This window comes from Haliotis rubra, unplaced genomic scaffold (assembly GCF_003918875.1).
Source record: "Haliotis rubra isolate DU_JTF1 unplaced genomic scaffold, ASM391887v1 Scf606, whole genome shotgun sequence".
In the NCBI taxonomy this organism is placed as follows: domain Eukaryota; kingdom Metazoa; phylum Mollusca; class Gastropoda; order Lepetellida; family Haliotidae; genus Haliotis; species Haliotis rubra.
In genome coordinates this window covers 559,923-579,222 of record NW_025767309.1, presented here as the reverse complement: position 1 = coordinate 579,222, position 19,300 = coordinate 559,923, and the positions used below count along the sequence as shown (strand labels likewise).

Below are 19,300 nucleotides of genomic sequence, written 5' to 3'. Positions count from 1 at the left end.
AAATGGTGGTCACACCCAGTATTGACGCGTTATCCGAGTTATTACACCACCCGTCCTTCAGGGCGTGTCCCACTGCCTCCTGTTACTAGGTATGGGTTTTGTCAATGATTTTGTTATGGTAAAACATTGATCAGACGAAATGACCAAGTATGATGTTATTTTCAGTAACGTGACATTTACACCACTTTATATGAAACACAACTACATTTTTTATAAATCATAGAAAGGCTGTGAAGGTTTTATTCATTAAATGAATTGTTTATGACATTTGGCAAGGCTGTAATGGATTGTTATAAACTCGGATTGATCAGATTTATATTGTTTTCATTAGAACTTGTGTGAAGCCCATTTCTGGTGTCCCCCTGCTGTCATATTGCCGGAATATTGCTAAAAGCGGTGTAAAACCATACTCACTCACTTTCATTATATTTTTTTTTCCATGGTTTTTGAGAGACATTTATTATTGTGTTGACAGTATCTCCAACATGTCTAACTGAAGAACCTCACAACAAAATGATATGCATAACATTTCCCTGTCATTCATAATGAGTGTGGAGACCAGGAAGTGACAAGGAAATATTACCGCCACTATTTACAGAATTCATTGCAAGTGAATGAGTTTCATTGATCATACTGACAGGACAAGTTGGTATGTGAATTATTTCCCTGTCGGACAATACACGTCTAGGTATAAATGTCATAACTGCATTCAATAAACTACATGATGATTCATTATCTAATGACACATTCATCCTGCCTTGTATATATGGGCCGCCTGATATATTTTCAGTAGTCTGCATGCATAGATAATGCATGTTCCACAATTGCTACTATAGATTCGGTAAAATCATATCGTGAGAATTGGTGTTACAAAGACTTTATAATTCCATGACCTCCTGTTCAGTTCAAGCCAAGATGAAGTTTTTTATGGGGAATGTCATGTGTGAAACCTGTCTCATCTGTGTGGATGTAATTAGGGTAGTTATTGAATGGAATAACTGTAAACAAGGAGACGAAGTGACTTTGAATGACTTATCCGTGAATTTGATGAGCAGCATGACGTATCATTAGGCATATAGAAATTCCCGTAGTATAATCTGCTCTCGTACAATGTGCCACAAGATACATATCATAGGTTTACAGCACACTAATATATGTTGTCAGAGGCAGTAGAATTAGATTGATTGATTATGCCCGGTAACTTCAGAGCTTGCATGTCATAGTCTACTGGCGAGACCGATATGTGCATTCCTCATTACATCGAACCTGTGCAGGATTTGTCTGGTCCAGACTATTTACTGGTTGACTGATACTGAAATATTGTTGACTCTGTCATTAAACTATAAACAAAGTGAATAATGTTGCCCTTCTCTTTGAAACAGAAGTGGTGAAAACTCTTATGTTGAACAAAAAGGGCTTGGAATCATGAAATATATTTACATACCATACACATATACAAAAATTTGGTCTTCATATAGAAATAACACCCAGAATATTCATGATCCCTAATTTTTTTAGCAGTTTCCAACTGGCTTTTGCTGTTAAATGCCTCACTCAGCAATATTCCAGCCAGATGGCTGTCAGGGTTACATATGGTCACTAGACTGTTATTCTGCAACTTGTAACAATATAGGCAGACTTCTTGTTATATTACCATACCATTTTACATGACCACTAGTAAGAAATGCATTGTAAGCAAATGAGTGAGTGAGTTGGGTTTTACTACGCTTTTGGCAATAGTCCAGCAATATCTCTCCAGGGGACACCAGAAATGCTCTTCACACATTGTACCCATGTGGGGAATTGAACCTAGGGCTTCGGTGTGACGAGTAAATGCTTTAACCACTAGGCTACCCTACTGCCGCCAAATTACTGTCTTTTGATGTATACCAGCCACATAAAGAAATTGTGCATTGTTTTTAAATTTGAAAATATAACAATGAAAAGTTACCATGTAAAATTTAATTGGTGGATATTGAGATGATGACACAACAGCATGTTTAATGTCCATGATATATACATTACAAGTCGAAATGTGGGGTAGGGTTTGAGCAATAATGGGTACAGTGTTTGAATCCAATTTCTGGTGTCCCCCTCTGTGATATTGCTAGAATATTGCTATAAGCGGCGACAAACCAAACTCCCTCATTCACACTCATACCATGCACAAAGCCAAAGAAATCAGCATTTGTAAATCTGAATTTGTGGTTGTGGAAAATGGTAAAAAATATATATTTTTGTATTTCCTTCCTTTGACTATGGTGACCACATCATGCATAAAGACAGTTATTTTTCAAGAGCAAGCAGCCATGAGTTCTACAGTATACAATGTGCAGATAGGGCTTATGGGGTTTGAAGAATATATTATTTGTTTGTGTGTTTTTTGTTGATTAAAATGTAATTACATTTGATATGCTGTTTTGTGGGGCAGCCTGGTGGTTAAAGAGTTTGCTCGTCATGCCGAAAGCCCGGGTTCGATTCCCCACATGGGTGCAATGTGTGAAGCCAATTTCTGGTGTCCCCTGCCATGATATTGCTGGAATATTGCTAAAAAGGGCATAAACCATACTAACTCACTCACTCACTCACTCCACTCACTCACTCACTCTATCACTCACACACTCTATCACTCACTCACTCACTCACTCACTCACTCACTCACTCACTCACTCACTCACTCACTACTGTTTAGTGGCTATGTTATATGTGATGAGAACTTTAAAACATTTGGCACATACATAATCTGGCTTATACATTACTTCCACGGTCATCAGATAACAATGCACCACTGCCACACTAGCAGATGCAACACTGAATATCAAATATGAGTGATGGGACAAATACCAGCGGTGATATGATATGGATTATCTGTCACCAAGGCTTGGTATTACAAATGAATTCATATGGATACTCCAGGCAGCTAGTTCAGTAAATTGTATTGACATAACATACACTGTAGTCCCATTTAGTGAGATCATTTTGTGGTAAACATACACAGCATGACCGACAAATCTGGAGACAAAAGTTGCTTCACTTAGATTATATATGTTTATCATGTGATGGTGAACAAACTAAAATTATTTTTGTTCTGTTGACTTACTAAAATCAGAAACATGCTGCCAGGGATTTCATTACTATTATTTACTTTTCAAACTATAAATTAATCCCTAAATTGATTTTTACAAATGATCTCTCCAACGCTAAAGAGACCTCATATACAGAATGAAAAAATATTAGGTATTTAGGAGATGTTATTTTAGAGCCGTCCACAGTCACCAGGTGAGTGAGTGAGTTGGATTTTATGCTGCTTTTAGCAATATTCCAGCAATATCATGGTGCAAGACACCAGAAATGCGCTTCACACATTGTACCCATGTGGGGAATCAAACCTGGGTCATCAGCGTGATGAGCGAAATGCTTTAACCACTAGGCCACCCCACCGCCTGAAGGCTACATCAATTCTTGTTTATAACTGTATGTGGCAAAAGAATGTCATGTTCTGAACTTAAACGTGGGAACAGACTAGGCAGGTGAAAGGTTGTAATTGGCAGTTTAATCATCAATTACTGCATCTGTAAATAATCAGATTTATGCCTCAAATGAAATAACTAGTGCTGTAACAATGCATCGTACTACCAATGGATTGCAATTGTTGAGTCTCTGATAGCAATTAATCATGGTAGAAACGAAAACCTATGGATAGTTTGTGTGACTGTCGATAGTTTAGTAATTGATTTCCGTTGATAAATGCTCAGCGAAAAATACAGGATGTTTGGGTGCAGACTTGCAGCTCAATTGAGTTTATGTTTTAACTGTTTACCTGAACTGGGTTTCAAGTTTCTTGTCAGTTGCTAAAAGAGACCGAAACTACTTCGACTTATTTTTATTTCATATAAACTTTCTATTCATTTGGGAAATGACTTCAAATGAGACAATTCAAGGAGAATTGGTCGCAATAGACTATCGCTATCACAATAGTTGTTTTCTACCCCAATTGTCACCCCTAGAAATAACACAACCTTTTGGAACAAATTTTTATGTGCATCAGGGCAGTGGGGTAGCCTTGTGGTTAGAGCATTCACTTGTCACACCAAAGACCTGAGTTCGATGCCCACATGGGCACAATGAGTGAAGCCGTCCCCTAAAGTGACAAGAAACCCATTTCTAGAACCTTCCCAACTGTGCCATATCTATGAATTTCAAAACCAATCTCTTGAGTTGCCTAGTCTGCTTCAATCCCTGAACCACATTATTTTCCCTTCACCCAAACCCTTTTTGCAATGTGATAGCCATAAATGAAACAAGTATAGATTTCCATAGCTTCTGAAACTCCGAGCTCATTAGAGCTCCTCAATTTATATGGAGTTATTTGTTCATATCAAAATTATGTATTTTCAGACTTTAAGTAGACAGACACCATATACTGATGGCATTTGGAGTAGCCTCTTGCTTTGTATCGTTGCTTATCACATTGTGATACATGATGGTGATACATGAATCATAATGTTTATATGTTTCAGTCATAATTACTTCATTGTCACTGATAGTGATGGAGTCTCCTAACACCATAGGAACCATGTTGAACATTCCATTTGTGTTAATTTTTATTCTGGGGTATATGGTAGTTCCATCTTTCTATCCTCAGACATTACTTTAAAAGATTGTAGATCCCAATGCAAAAGTAAAAATGTATAGTTACAACTCATGTTTTTCAGTGAGCTGAAAAGATTACAAAACTAGGATTTTTTACCATATTCTTTTAAGCATATCTTTTTGAGAACATACACATTTATCACAATTAAAGGTTTAGTAGGCCATGAAAACGTGACAGCTCTATACCTATTTTTCCAGAGGTTATAAATTATTTATTTAAGTTAAATGTTAGTTAGGGAATGGTCAGTTATTTTAAGGAGTGTGTGTGTGTGTGTTGGGGAGGTGGTCATGAAAAAATGAAAATAAAATGGGTAGTCAGGCCAGACCAATTTTATTTCTTGTTTTGCGGATCCGCCGGTTGTATTTTTTCAAGAATAAGAAGAAAAAAAAAAGTTGATTTTCCCCACTTCAAAAATAAAATCGTAATGTTTTATTGGTCAAACATGTAAATTTACAAGAAAGGATTTTTTTAGATTGTGTTTTGCTCCATAGATTGCCAAAAGTAAAATACTTTTAGTATTTTTTTTTTTTTTTCCCTTTTCCCTTTTTGCCTTTAGGTTTTCAGAGGACAAAACTCTGTAAAACAAGAAATAAAATTGGTCTGGCCTCAGCAAAATATAAAATCCTAATGCCAACTTCTTCCCTGACAGGTCCCTGAAGTCTTATCAACTTCAATGGTAATTGTGAACTTAACTTTATCCTATCCTAACTGTCCCTGTCATCCATGAGTTGGCCTACTTCAGTATGATAGTTGATCTGTCAATGCTATTATGTATGGTATGTGTTTATTTGATCTGGTTAAAGCCTATCCTTATGTGTGGTAACTGACAGTCAGTGACAACAGGCTCTATTATGTGACTGTCAGGTCAGTCAAGCCTCTCCTAAATATAGGTGTCGCATAGTGCTGGTGGGTGAATGTGCATCCTGTTCGTGATAATATTTGAAATTTGATCTTCCTGTAGACAAAAAAATCTGGTTACAGTGATGATTAAACCTATCTTTGTTGTCTAAATCATCAATTGTTCATGTTGATGGGGGCTGGGGGTGGGGGTAGCCTAGTGGTTAAAGTGTTCGCTCATCATGCTGAGTACTCGGGTTCGATTCCCCACATGGGTGAAGCCCATTTCTGGTGTCCCCTGCCATGATATTGCTGGAATATTGCTAAAAGCCGCGTAAAACCAAACTCACTCAAGTTGATGGATGTTCGGCCTTTCTGTGACCTGAGACCAGGGCAAGTGTTTGCAGCATATTGCATTGAATGTGCAATGTAAATGAATTTTGGGCTGTATGGTCACGCAAGCCACAGGCCAAAAACCTTTATGGATTATTCCAGGAAGATAATCAATTATCAGCAGAAACATGTGTGAAACATCAGCCTTAAATATAACACCAAAGCCATCATTTGTGATTGAGATACTGTTGGAAGACTGGTACTTTGCTCATACAATATCTGGTGGGATGAAGTCCTCCCTATCAACTCAATAATCAACTCAATACAGTTGTAGATTTCTGGTCAGCTGATGTGGTAGACTAACATCTTGTCTCTGAAATGAACATATGTTACTGTTCATAAAAAATCATCACAAAATATAATGAAAAGGAGCCCAGAGACTTTCTTCATTTTCAGCCTGAAACTGTGGAAATCTAGACTTGCCATGTATACTAGAATTGCATAGGCTTTCATGGATATATTTGTTTCAGGGTCTGTACGACAGACTACTGATGTGGGTGTAAGGATGGTCCAGTGTGTGGGTTGAGTTGAACTGTAGGTAACACTAGTTACTTATGTTAATTGATTTTGATTGCTTCATATAGGTACCAAAAGATGTTATAAAATTATTTATTTTGTAAATTTTACTGTGAAGTTTATGATTTGGCCTGCTTTTTACAATATTCTTGTCACATCTAGGCAGGGAATCCATGAATATAAACTTCTTATAGCAAGGTAACTCCCCATGATTTGGGGATGGAATCACCATCCTCTCCAATGATGTTTCCAGGTTTGTAAGCACCATACCTGTGCTCAAATTATTCACACCTGTGACCTGCATCACTTCAGGCTTTGACCCGTGAAGATCTGGGTTAGAATTGATCTTCATTAATCCATACGTGTCGTAAGAGACGACTAACGGGATCGGGTGGTCAGGCTCGCTGACTTGGTTGACACATCTCATCGTATCCCAATTGCGTATAATGATGCTCATGCTGTTGATCACTGGATTGTCTGGTCCAAACTCGATTATTTACAGACTGCCATCATATAGCTGGAATATTGCTGAGTGTGGTGTAAAACTAAACTCACTCACTCACTTCAGGCTTTCCTGGCACGTTAAGTCATGAAGGTGGAATATTGTCAGAAGTAGCATGAACCCCAATTCACTAACCCATGCCAAGAGAGACAACGTACCCTTGTGAACACTGAAGTGTAAGGTGTGCAGGCTATATCCTGCCATCCCTCTTACTATATCATATCTCTATATTCACATACTTAATCATGAAGCAGATATATATCACCAGCTGTCACAAAGGGTGGAATGAAACAACATACTCATCCTCAAGGCACCACATTTACTCAATTCTGACAATGTAGAAAAGATTCTTGTCCTCAAGGCTCCATGTCGAGTCAATTCTGACATTGTTGACAGGATTCTCGTCTTTAAGGCACCATGTCTAGTCAATTCTGACAGAGAAGACAAGATTCATGTCTGCAAAGGCTCCCATGAGTCAATTCTGACATTGTTGACAAGATTCTTGTCTTTAAGGCACTATGTCTAGTCAAATCCAACAGAGAAGACAAGATTCATGTCTGCAAAGAAGACAAGATTCATGTCTTGCAAGGGCACCATGTCTAGTCAATTTCTGACAGACTCATGTCTGCAAAGGCTGACAAGAGATTCTTGTCTTTAAGGCACCATGTCTAGTCAATTCTGACAGAGAAGACAAGATTCATGTCTGCAAAGGCTGCCATGAGTCAATTCTGACATTGTTGACAAGGATTCTTGTCTTTAAGGCAACATTGTTGACAAGATTCTTGTCTTTAAGGCACCATGTCTAGTCAATTCTGACAGAGAAGACAAGATTCATGTCTGCAAAGGCTGCCATGAGTCAATTCTGACATTGTTGACAAGATTCTTGTCTTTAAGGCACCATGTCTAGTCAATTCTGACAGAGAAGACAAGATTCATGTCTGCAAAGGCTGCCATGAGTCAATTCTGACATTGTTGACAAGATTCTTGTATTCTGACAGTCAAGACAAGATTCCTGTCCTCAAGGCTCTATGTCAAGTCAGTGTAGAAAAGATTCTTCTCAACAGCACCATGTCAAGTCAATTCTGACAGAGTAATCAGTGTAGCTTACATTCTTGTACAAGTAAACATATGATGACATATCATAAATCCATTTTTCTAATACATCATCACATTGCAGTCTTGTCCACTCATTACAATAAAGAAACATAATTTGTCGCTGTATGAACCCATTCAATAACTATAAAAAACAAAGGCTTGAGAAGACTATTTTCAGTATATGTTTATTTTCTGCAAATTAAGAAACTATACAAATCTTTTCATGATGTTGAAGAATTCAGGTACTGGTACATCTAAACTCTGTATATAAAATGATAACAATTTGATAAAAGCAGGTAAAGTGACGCAGTGGAACACTCCTAAGCAAAGAACACCACAACCTAGATAATACCGTTTTGAGGCTTGTTTGAATATAGTGCTAAGGCCAGACCAATTTTATTTCTTGTTTTACGGACTCGCCGGTCATATTTTTTCAAGAATATGAAAAAAAATGAAAGTCAATTTTCCTCGCTCAAAAAATAAAATCCCAATTTTTTATTGGTCAAACATGTAAATTTACAAGTTATTTTTTTTTCAGATTGTGTTTTGCCCCATATACACTTCATAAACTTCCAAAAGTACAATACTTTTAGTATTTTTTTAATATTTTTTTTCCCTCCTGCCTTTAGGTTTCCTGAGGACAAAAATCCGTAAAACAAGAAATAAAATTGGTCTGGCCTAAAAAAGACTTCCAATCAAATTATGGTGGTCCTTCATTGAAAGAAGCATGGAAATATTCATGTCAACTATTGCGTGCCATTGCAAATACACCCCAAACTTTTCGTAGCATAAAGACACTTCACCCACTCCCATTTTAGTACTTATGAAGCATCTTTTCTGGCTAAAATATAACTTAGAGCTGCAATATCTTTCATTTAAATATGTCAAGGCCTTGTTCCGATGAGACCACATTATTTATTCTTGATTTCTGACGAAACCACATTCAGAAGAGACATTTTGATTTCCAGCTCACACAAAAGAAATTCTGAGGTAAGCATTCAATGACAGACAGGCAGCAGGTGACATTACTCCCAAAACAAAGCAAAGCTAAGAATAGGTGTGGGTTATATGTCAAAACAAAATGGAGATTGAATTGTTTGAATTTCTAGAAGTTGGTGAGTCAATAATGAAACATATGACTTTATGGATAACAGTTTCTTGTTTATTGCATAGAGTGGCTTTTCAATGTTGATTCTTGCACCATTATGGAGATAAGATTCACTGTATAATTGAGGCGGTTATCACCAGTATCACACTTTGGGAGAAATCCAAAATAGAAGAAATAACACACAATCATATTTCTGAGGAACACTACACTTCCTTGTCAGTTACCCTGGTATTGTCTTACTGAGATCTCTGGGTAGATGGATATAATTTTTCACAATCATTTTAAAGTGTACCAAAAATATACTTCTGATGATGCCATTATCATCAAAATGTCAAACTAACACAATAGAAAAATTTGATATGCCCACAGGGTACCCATGATTCGTTGTTAACCTGGAAAATTTATGCTAACCTTGGTTTCCACAAAGTAAAGGTTACACTGTACGAACAGTGACTGAGCTCAGTTTTATGCTGCTTTTAGCAATATTCCAGCAATATTCCATCTCCAATATCACATAAATCTCAATACCCTGGATGATCTTATTACCTCCATGGTAGTAGCCAATCAGATAAGCCTCGTTACAACCGAGCTTGCCAGTGTCAACAAAGATAGCGATTGCAGTGGATGTAGTCTCAGATTTGGGAAAACATACAGACAAATTGAAAAGTCAGAGTACCTGTGCAACAATATATTATTGTGTTGCCATTACCTGCCGGTTAGATAATTTAAAAAGCTGGTTGTGATTGGTAGCTCAACTTTCTAGAAACCTGAGTAGCCAAGGGAGGTAATAAAAATCGCCTCCGTGATGCATCCGGGTATAGTGGGAGATTTATGTCAACATAGAAGATTATGAGGATGGCAATATCAGGGCATACCAGAAATGGGCTTCACACATTGTACCCATGTGGGGATTCGAACCCGGTTCTTGAGTGTGACGAGTGAACACTTTAACCACTGGGCTACACCACCGCACCCTGTACAAACAAATACAGTTAGACACTGCTTTGTCAAATTTTGAGGAGTTGAACTTATGGTTGTATCAAAGTTAACGCTTCTTCCTGGACATTCCTTATATTTAGTAATCACTTTGCGGCTGTGTTGAACCTCGGGCAACCCAAAGTATTTATGTTGGTACCTTCAACTTCAACAACAAACTGTATATAAAGTGAGCATGGATACTAAAACATCTATATCTTGGCAAAAATGACACACAATATGAATATAATGTTGCTCAGATACATAAAAATATATACCGATAATATAAATATATTGAAAGACGTGACTAAACAACCAACAAGACGCTGACTATGTATCTGAGTATAATAATTGTAGTTCACAAAAATCACAGGACTAGAACTTTCACTAAAACTAACTCAGCAAATAAATACAAACCACAAAAAGGCAGCAGCATACTAATTATTTCACACAAACACATTTTTATCTTGTTTTGAATGAAAGGACAAAGAATCATGTATTTATATTTGTTTAACTTCTAAATGTCTCAAAGATGTCAAGAAGATTGTAATGAGTTTGTGCCAAAATATCCTTTCTGCCGGACCAATCTTGTTAGATAACTACATTATTAAGTGTCCAGTAAATCAGTGAGTAATTACATTGGCCCAGTGATGAACAGGATGCCTTTATAAAGTTGAAATATTTACCCCAGTAATTATGCAGCACCAGACTCAATTTATTTCTTATTGTTGTCATCTGACATTGAAAAACGAACCACATGAATAACATTTACTTTTGTCACCATGATTATGTCCGTACAAATATATTGGTGACATCACACAAAATAAACCTTTACCCTTGTATATAAACAGATATTAGATACAATAAATATGGATGCAGAGACAAAATATCTATAACTTCATCTCTGTATATAAACATTAAAACATAACAACCAATTTACAATTTTTAAGCATGCACCAGTGATGTAAATAAATGTCTGAAACATAATCTGTGTCAGGTTAGAACCACTATGTGTGGTGGAACAGGCAAACAGTCACCCTGTGTCCACTCACATAGCACCTTAGCAACTACTGCAATTATTGCATCCCATAACAAATTCATAATATTTTGTAAAAAAATGTCTGTGTAATGGCCATACAAGAATTTTCAACATGGCCATTGTGGTCGCCACACTGAAAAACAGATTTCCTGAACAAGATCAGGTGTCATCATTGTGAATGAATGAGCATATGGAGTTTTACTGGCCCATTAGTTCCTGAGGAAAAGAATTTTGCAACAATATTGGACCATTTTCAAAGTGCAATGGTCAAATATAAACTTAAAAATTAACACATCAGAAAAAACAAACACACATTTAGAGCCACAAAACTAATCCATTTTGAACAAATATGAGAAAAATTGTCATAAATACCTTTTCCAATATGAGTGCCAAACAAGATTCAAACATCTGGAAACAAATTGAGGTGGTTGAAAATGTCTGTTACATTTCAGCTTCATTGGTCTACTGGTTTCTGTTGAAAGGATGAAAGATGAACTTGACTATTAGTCAGGTGAGCTAAAAATATTCATTTTGATATTTGAAATAATAACAATTTCAAAATTACTTCTCAAACCTAAATATGAATATAACAGGATAACAAAATCTTCAGAAGAATCCCTTAGAAAGATATCTACTATCAATGACTTTTAGGGATGGACCTTTCAAGGACTGACTGACTGACTGAGTTTGATTTTACGCCGCTTTTAGCAATATTCCAGCAACATCACGGCAGGGGACACCAGAAATGGGCTTCACACATTGTACCCAGGGGTGGCCAACGCTTTAACCATTAGGCTACCCCACCTTTCAAGAAGGAAACTGTCAAAGTCAACACTAGCACAGTGTGTTCACCAAAATATGCAGCACGTGATAAAAAAAACTAGTCAGTAATCAGATGACAAAAGAAATGTGAGCACTGTAACCACCCTTCTTTCATCAAACAGGATATAGATCCCAAGCAGGTAATGGATCCGTCCTGCATCCAGCCCACGTATTGTGTCTGCTGATCTCTATCAACAATTCATGACTCAAGGTTTCCTTTCAAATGCATCAACAACAATTAACATCAGACTGTTAATACTGTATAAAAGAATATATTGTTAATTATAAAATATAATATTGTGGTATAAAATAGACATGCTTCTAGATTCCGCTCAAACAATACATATATCAGTGTCATTTGACGTTCTGTTGAAGTAAAAAACAACAATAAACAACCAGACCCTGGGCAGCACTCACGTTCTCCCATAAAAATGAATAAACTTAATCAGTTGTTAAATTATTACTCTATGCATAAAATGGGTACCACATACTTTTTTCACAACAAATAGCTGTGTTGATAGGGTGTATGCATTGGACATGCAATGAGTTTTGAAAATCCAAAACAAAGACAACACCTTAGTATTGAAGCATGCCAGATTTGTTTCAACAGTATCTGATTCTGAAAAGTGTTAAGAATATTTCTGAATATTACCAATACTGCTGCCTATGATCAAGTCTGTTTTCTCTTGTTCGTTTATCTGAAGCAATGCAGTATTCTTTTGACTGTGCATGGTATGACATCATACTGAAACTTATACTCAAGAATGGGGCTGCACATTACGCTCGAGTGTCCATGTATGCACAAGGAAATACAGATTTTCTTGAGAAACATCTACGTACCTTCCCAATAACACAGCAAAGTATCGCAGACAATAAGAATAAGATGGGTATATTACACAGCTGGCGGAGAATATCACAGTTATTGCCCTTGAGTAACCCTTTAGTTTCGACTGCATATAACACATACATGTATATTTGTTTTTATCACACTTATTGTTACATTGCCATAGTTTCTGAGATCAGTCTGTATTTGATAAACATCATAACATCTTTCTTTAATAGAAAAGTTCTACAACATGTCCAAAAGAAGACAAATAGCACATAGTAATTCCTGTATCCGAACTATCGATTAATGGGCACTTAAAATGTGATTTATAATATCATTAAACTGCATTTATTGTTTGTCTTGATGTAATACATCTAATAAGCCAAGGCAGTATCTGATTTATGCTAAGACAATGTTAAGTGTCTCTGATACTATTACACATACAACTAGTCACTACCCATGGTTATGTCCAGCTAGGTCCAGCACTGACCAGTGTCCAGTCAGAGTGGTTTGTACGCCAGCAAACCATCTCCAGTCAATCCCCTTCAAGGTTTAGGGATCAACCTTCATTTATTCTGACTGACGCTGAAGCTGGGTCTAGACAGACACAAGATCTGGACGATGACTTGCAATAAGCTCAAGGGAAGCAGTAAACTGGAGACTACCGATAGAAGTATGGAACAAGGTCCTTCATCATTCCCTGAAGAAAAGACAACCATTCTTAAGAAATTGCAACATGTGTACACATATCAACAGAACAGACTGATTCACTAATATTTGAGACAGAAATATATACTGACAAATTAAAATAGTGGTGGATGGTGAATCATTATACAAAATTCATAAGGCTTCATATAAACTGAGCGTCCGGAGACGGGTGAATTTTTGTGGAGGACGGGTTAAAAAAAATTTAAGGACCATCCAATTCTTTGATATCACATTTTAGTTAATCCGTGGTCCTTGAGATTTTTTAGTAGTATTTATCACCTTTCCATATATCAGTCTTCACTTTGGGACTTTTGTCCCCCATATGTAAAATCTGTGATACCTTGTCACACATGCTGCTGAAACATAGCTTACCTGGGGATCTATGTGGGGCGCGAATCTCTTCACAGGCTTTCCTTGGCGATCAATGAGAAATTTTGTAAAGTTCCACTTCAGCATGCTGAAAGAAGATAATATGTTTGTACAACATCATGATCCTGGAAAGACATGTGACATGTGGAAGAGACCTGCTGATCAGAACAGCAGGTAACATGGTAACTATGATAGGGGTAAGGGAGTGTGTATAGTTTTATGTCGCTTTTAGCAATATTCCAGCAATATCAGCAGGGGACACCAGAAACAGGCTTCACACATTGTACCCGTGTGGGAATCGAACCCGGGTCTTCAAGCGAAGGCTTTAACCACCATGCTACCCTACCGCCCCAACTGTGATAAGGAATGTAGTATGTTCAATTATATAATCATTTGGAGAAATTGGACAACAAGGGGCTTCCAACCCTGTATCAGTACTCCTGATGCCGAGCCGTATTAAGTGGAATTCCAGATGCAGTAGTGTGGTCAGCTGGACACATGAAATTTCAAAAATATTTTTGTCTTCATTTTTGGCAAAGAGTGATAAATCAATAAAATAGATTTCCTCAGCTTATGAGCATGCATGGTCATGCATTATATGTGTAATATCAATCTCAGTCTAATTTACTTGTACCAGCTGTGCACTGATTCAAGAATTCTTAACTTTGATGGTGAGATAAGTTAAGTGTTTTTCAAGATACAGAGATAGGGTTTGCACCTTCAACAAGGGCAATTTCAGTACAAGCACATTTTACAGACTAATTAGAAGATTTTGTTGATTATGATCTCTAGTTGAAACTTATAGACTGCTTCCAACACAGTTATTGTCATAGTTAGAAAGGTATCATCAGAGATGTTGTAAGGGAATCAGTCTGGTCTTCATTTGTCCCACTGCTCTCTGTGTGTTGTGGTGCTGGCAACAAGGGCTAACAGTTTTGTCAAATCATTCCACATATGCAGATGAAGTTTTTAAAACTGTAAATAATGTTATACTAACTTTCCTAAAATGCCTTTCTGCTGTTCTTTGATGAATTTGTAGAGTGGATGGGCTTTTCTGCCATTCACGTCTGTCTTGCTGTACATGTCGAACTGAACGTCAAACTCCTTCAAAACAAACCTCTTGATGCGATTGTTCGGGCCAAGGCTCCTGTAATATTACACAACATAAAATTACATAGGACATCACATCTGTTGAAATGAAGCTAAGATCAACATTTCTGAATTAAGGTTATACAGAAATAAAGCCAAAGAGGTTTAGGAAGCTGACATCTGATTGGTTCAAGAGCCAGTGCAGCCTCAGACAGGGCAGTCACTATTCTCTCTGAGCTCATCAGTCCCCGATACGACTGTCTATAGAAGTGGCATCTGATCTTGACTGGGTCTGATGTAATAATTGTAATAAGATTGTGTGATTGTTTTGAATAGAGGTTCAAACAGGACCAAACATTACAGACACAATAGTACATGTACATCATTTAATATATTGTTTTATAAAGTTCCCTTCATGTTCCAGTGTATTGTCCACTGCTGGTAACTGAAACTCACTGTCCAGGCTCCGATTTTTGAAACAAACTTACGTTTTTTACACAAATCTCAAACTGAGTTTCACAATTTGAAACATCTGAATTTTTAACTCAACTGCAATTTTTAAATATAGAAGCCCAAACTACTTAAATGAATCTATCCACCAAACTCAAATTGTAGTTATATGTTATATGTAGTTACTATAGTTTGAGTTTAATACCGATTTCAGTTCATTCTGTGAAATGCATTTTCCTGCGTTTTCTCAAATATGAGTAAAAGCTCGAACCTAAGTCAAAACTCACACTTAAAGGTCACATGCAACGTAAAACACAACTTTGCAGATTCTGATACCTTTCGGTACGGACTTACCGAAACAAATCATAAAAAATGCAAATTCAACTTATAAAGTTGAAAAATAACGCGATGAAAAAAAACGCGCGAAATCGGAGTTCAAACAATTCACTAATTTTCCCCCAGCGCTTGGGGGAAAAGTGGTTTCAACAGCTAGGCTGCGATGCGCTGGGCTGCACTCATAGCACATGCGCAGTGAAATAGGTTCGCGCAGCTTGGAAGCGGGTTGTCCGGTGAATACTCGGTGAAGGCTTTGGTGAGAGCTATTTTTCTAATGTTTTGTTGATATTTCACAGGCGCGAGCTTTTTATATGTTATGACAGTAGATTACCGACTTAACTGTTTATATAATTTCATTTGTCTATTTCACCACACGTTCTTCTTACCGAGTCACTTTCTCAGTTCGATACTTAAAAGCAATCTGATTATTTAGCGTTGACAGAATTTCTAACTGTGATATAGATATGTCGTTGTCACAGACAAAACTCAATGTCTGTTTTACTGACACCTTTGTGTCTGCCTGCCTGTCTGCTAATGACAATATTCAATACTCAACTTCGATCACTGACCACATGCAATTTGAACTTAACACCTATCAGGCTATACACCATAAACAAAACGCATTGATTTATGGCCCGAGTTCGGTCTCTGTCACATTATGTAATTACACAGACAGGCAGGTGTGATACTTGTACACATGACATGTTATGATGTCTGTTGATTGCAAAATGTTATACACAAAAAATGAGCATGTATTTACAAAACCCAACATCTCTATATATACACACACAATGAGCCGTGAGGGCATCTGGAAATTAACCAGCCGTTACACTTGAGTGCACACCCACCCGCTCTGACTGGGTTCGGTCTCCCGGGTGCTTCGTTTCGAGGGAAGTAAACCCAAGTACAAAATATTGCACTTTTGATTTGCGATTGTATGCTTATAATTTTGTTTATATGTTTTTTCATAATCAACAAGGTATATTATATGTCGTGAATAAGTGATAATTGTGTTTTAATTATGTTTGATTTTTTGATTGCATGTGACCTTTAATATCACTTTTCAACTAGCACAGGGGTAGATTATAGAACTAAACAGAGACAGGGTGCCTTAATATCACTTTTCAACTAGCACAGGGGTAGATTATAGAACTAAACAGAGACAGGGTGCCTTAATATCACTTTTACAACTAGCACAGGGGTAGATTATAGAACTAAACAGAGACAGGGTGCCTTAATATCACTTTGACCTGTCCCCAAACTGGTTACAAAGGGAAGGCGCACAGGGGATCCTAGAAGCTAAACAGAGACAGGGTGCCTTAATATCACTAGAGTTGTTGTAGCTGAGTGTAGTATTCCTTGGTGTACTGTCACTTGGATGCCACATTCACAATGATCACCAACTTGCCCCTGGGTGAACACAGGAACACACAACACAATCAAACCTTCGCACTGTCTGTACACAGTATTTGAATGGTGTATGGAAACTGATTGTGCATAAAATGATTTTACTAAAGGGTGCCTTAATATCACTGCATGAAACTAGAAAAATGCTATTATAGCCTTAATACTTTGATAAAGGTGATAAATTACTAGGGGTGTTGTCAATATGTATCAACTCGACTATAGTGTATCCTAATTTTTATTTCTGAATCTTGGTGACTGTCACTTTAACATGATCCCAACTTGCCTTTGAACACAGGAAAACACAACACAATTTACACTGTCTGTACACAGATTTGAATATGGTACTGATTGTGCATAAAATGATGTTTACAACTCTCATGAAAACTACAGATTTTTCAGAGCTGTATCTTTTTATTGTTTTACAGATGAGCCTGCAAATAGAGTGTTTTTAATATCTGTGTTTGATGTTTATAAAATCATTTCTTTACTTTTTGAGTTCTGGTTTTATGCTAATTTTTTCTTGTCAATTTACATACAGGTGGTGAGAGAAATATGAATCAAGCTAATCACTTTATTGAAGAAATATTAATATAAATAGTCTTGATAAAAAAAACACCAGAAATGGGCTTCAGACATTGTGCCCATATGGGGAATCAAACCCGGGTCTTTCGGCATGACGAGCGAACGCCTTAACCATTAGGCTACACCACTGCCCCAACAAATATCTACAAAGACTTTAACGATACAAGAACCCTACCTGTATTTGTCCAGAGAAACTTCCCTTCCATCAATATCTTCAGCTGTGAACTCATAGATGGAGGCAGCATTCTTCCAGGCATTGTTTCTGTCTGCCTCTGACTGACATAGCAACACCAGTTATAATCTGTGTGAGTGTGCTTTTGTGTAAACTATATCAGGCGATGCATAATAGCATAGTACAGTGATCATATTCCAGTTGTGTGGATTGATGCTCATGCTGCTAATCACTGGATTGTCTGATTCAGACTTTATTATTTACAGACTGCTGACATATAGCTGGAATATTGCTGAGTGTGGCATTAAACAATAAACAAAGAAACACTGTATAGATGATAATAACGTAGAAATGAACACTGATTTTTATATATTTATCCTTTGAATAATTATGTACATTAAAGTAACAATTTGGTTTGGGGATTTAAAAACAAATATGTATTCATTAATATACCCCAAAAAATTGTGTCTACATTTCAACAATCATTTTGATTGTTTGCTCCATTTTGAGTAGAAAATCAGGGCTTACATTGGAGTATTGGAAAGAGGTTTAACTGGAATTTGATAACGAGCAGACAAATATCTATGTCATTCTAAAGATATAGATTCTAGGTATTAGAAAATGAAGGATTTTTATTTTTATTTTGACTAATTAAGGTAGTATTTTCACTGGGCATCACAAAATATCATCATTGGTCATAACACACGAAAGCAATGACTGAATGAAGATTGTTACATAATGGAGTAGATAAACATGGTTTCGCAATTGAATTTTGTGATTGGGTAATCATGCATATCTGATGAGTGCATGCTTCCCGCGGGCACTGTTACTGTTAGTCGCGTCCAGCGTATATATTTAGAAAAGAATTTAAACAAGTTAAAATAAATTTTGGAAACAGACGATAAATTTGGCCAAACTGTGAATTTACATATGTCTATACAACTGTCAGCTCGCCAATGTAACAGACATACCATTTTCGACGATGAGCATGTTGTACCAAGCTCCATTCTAGATAGCTAAGATACATGTAAACAAATGTACGTTTACTCCTTACACGTATACCCTGTGCAGAGTTTTGACGAATCAACCTATTAGAGTTTCGTACATTAAAAAGAAATGTAGTTTTATAACGAAAAATAGGTGTGTTATTATTATATTGTATATATTTACTTCATAAAAAGTAATATTTGCATTATTTATATCTCAAAACATTGAAACAACATTTAGACAGCTTTACTTGATATATGTGTACTATTTGTTTACAGCCTAAAATTGAAAAAAGGGATGTTGAAATTATTTCAACAGTCATTTTCGTAACAACTGCCTAATGTTATTCAAGTTTGATAAACAAGTTTTACTTTAGCCATTTCTATCATAAGAAAAGTATTGTAAAGAATATTAAAGTATTAGTTTTAAAATA

At 36.6% G+C, this 19,300-nt stretch overlaps 1 protein-coding gene across 1 annotated transcript; it reads right to left on the bottom strand.

The window, feature by feature from the left end:
* Positions 1-9,922: 9,922 nt before the first annotated feature.
* Positions 9,923-18,940, bottom strand: LOC124255688 (glutathione peroxidase-like). The gene is made up of 8 exons (XM_046689579.1): positions 18,852-18,940; positions 17,884-17,984; positions 17,050-17,129; positions 16,970-17,018; positions 14,842-14,991; positions 13,848-13,932; positions 11,924-13,467; positions 9,923-11,778 (listed from the first exon to the last, which is right to left on the bottom strand). Exons 1-7 carry the CDS (start codon positions 18,885-18,887, stop codon positions 13,429-13,431), a joined length of 540 nt encoding a protein of 179 aa, XP_046545535.1. The 5' UTR covers positions 18,888-18,940; the 3' UTR covers positions 9,923-11,778; positions 11,924-13,428.
* Positions 18,941-19,300: the final 360 nt, after the last annotated feature.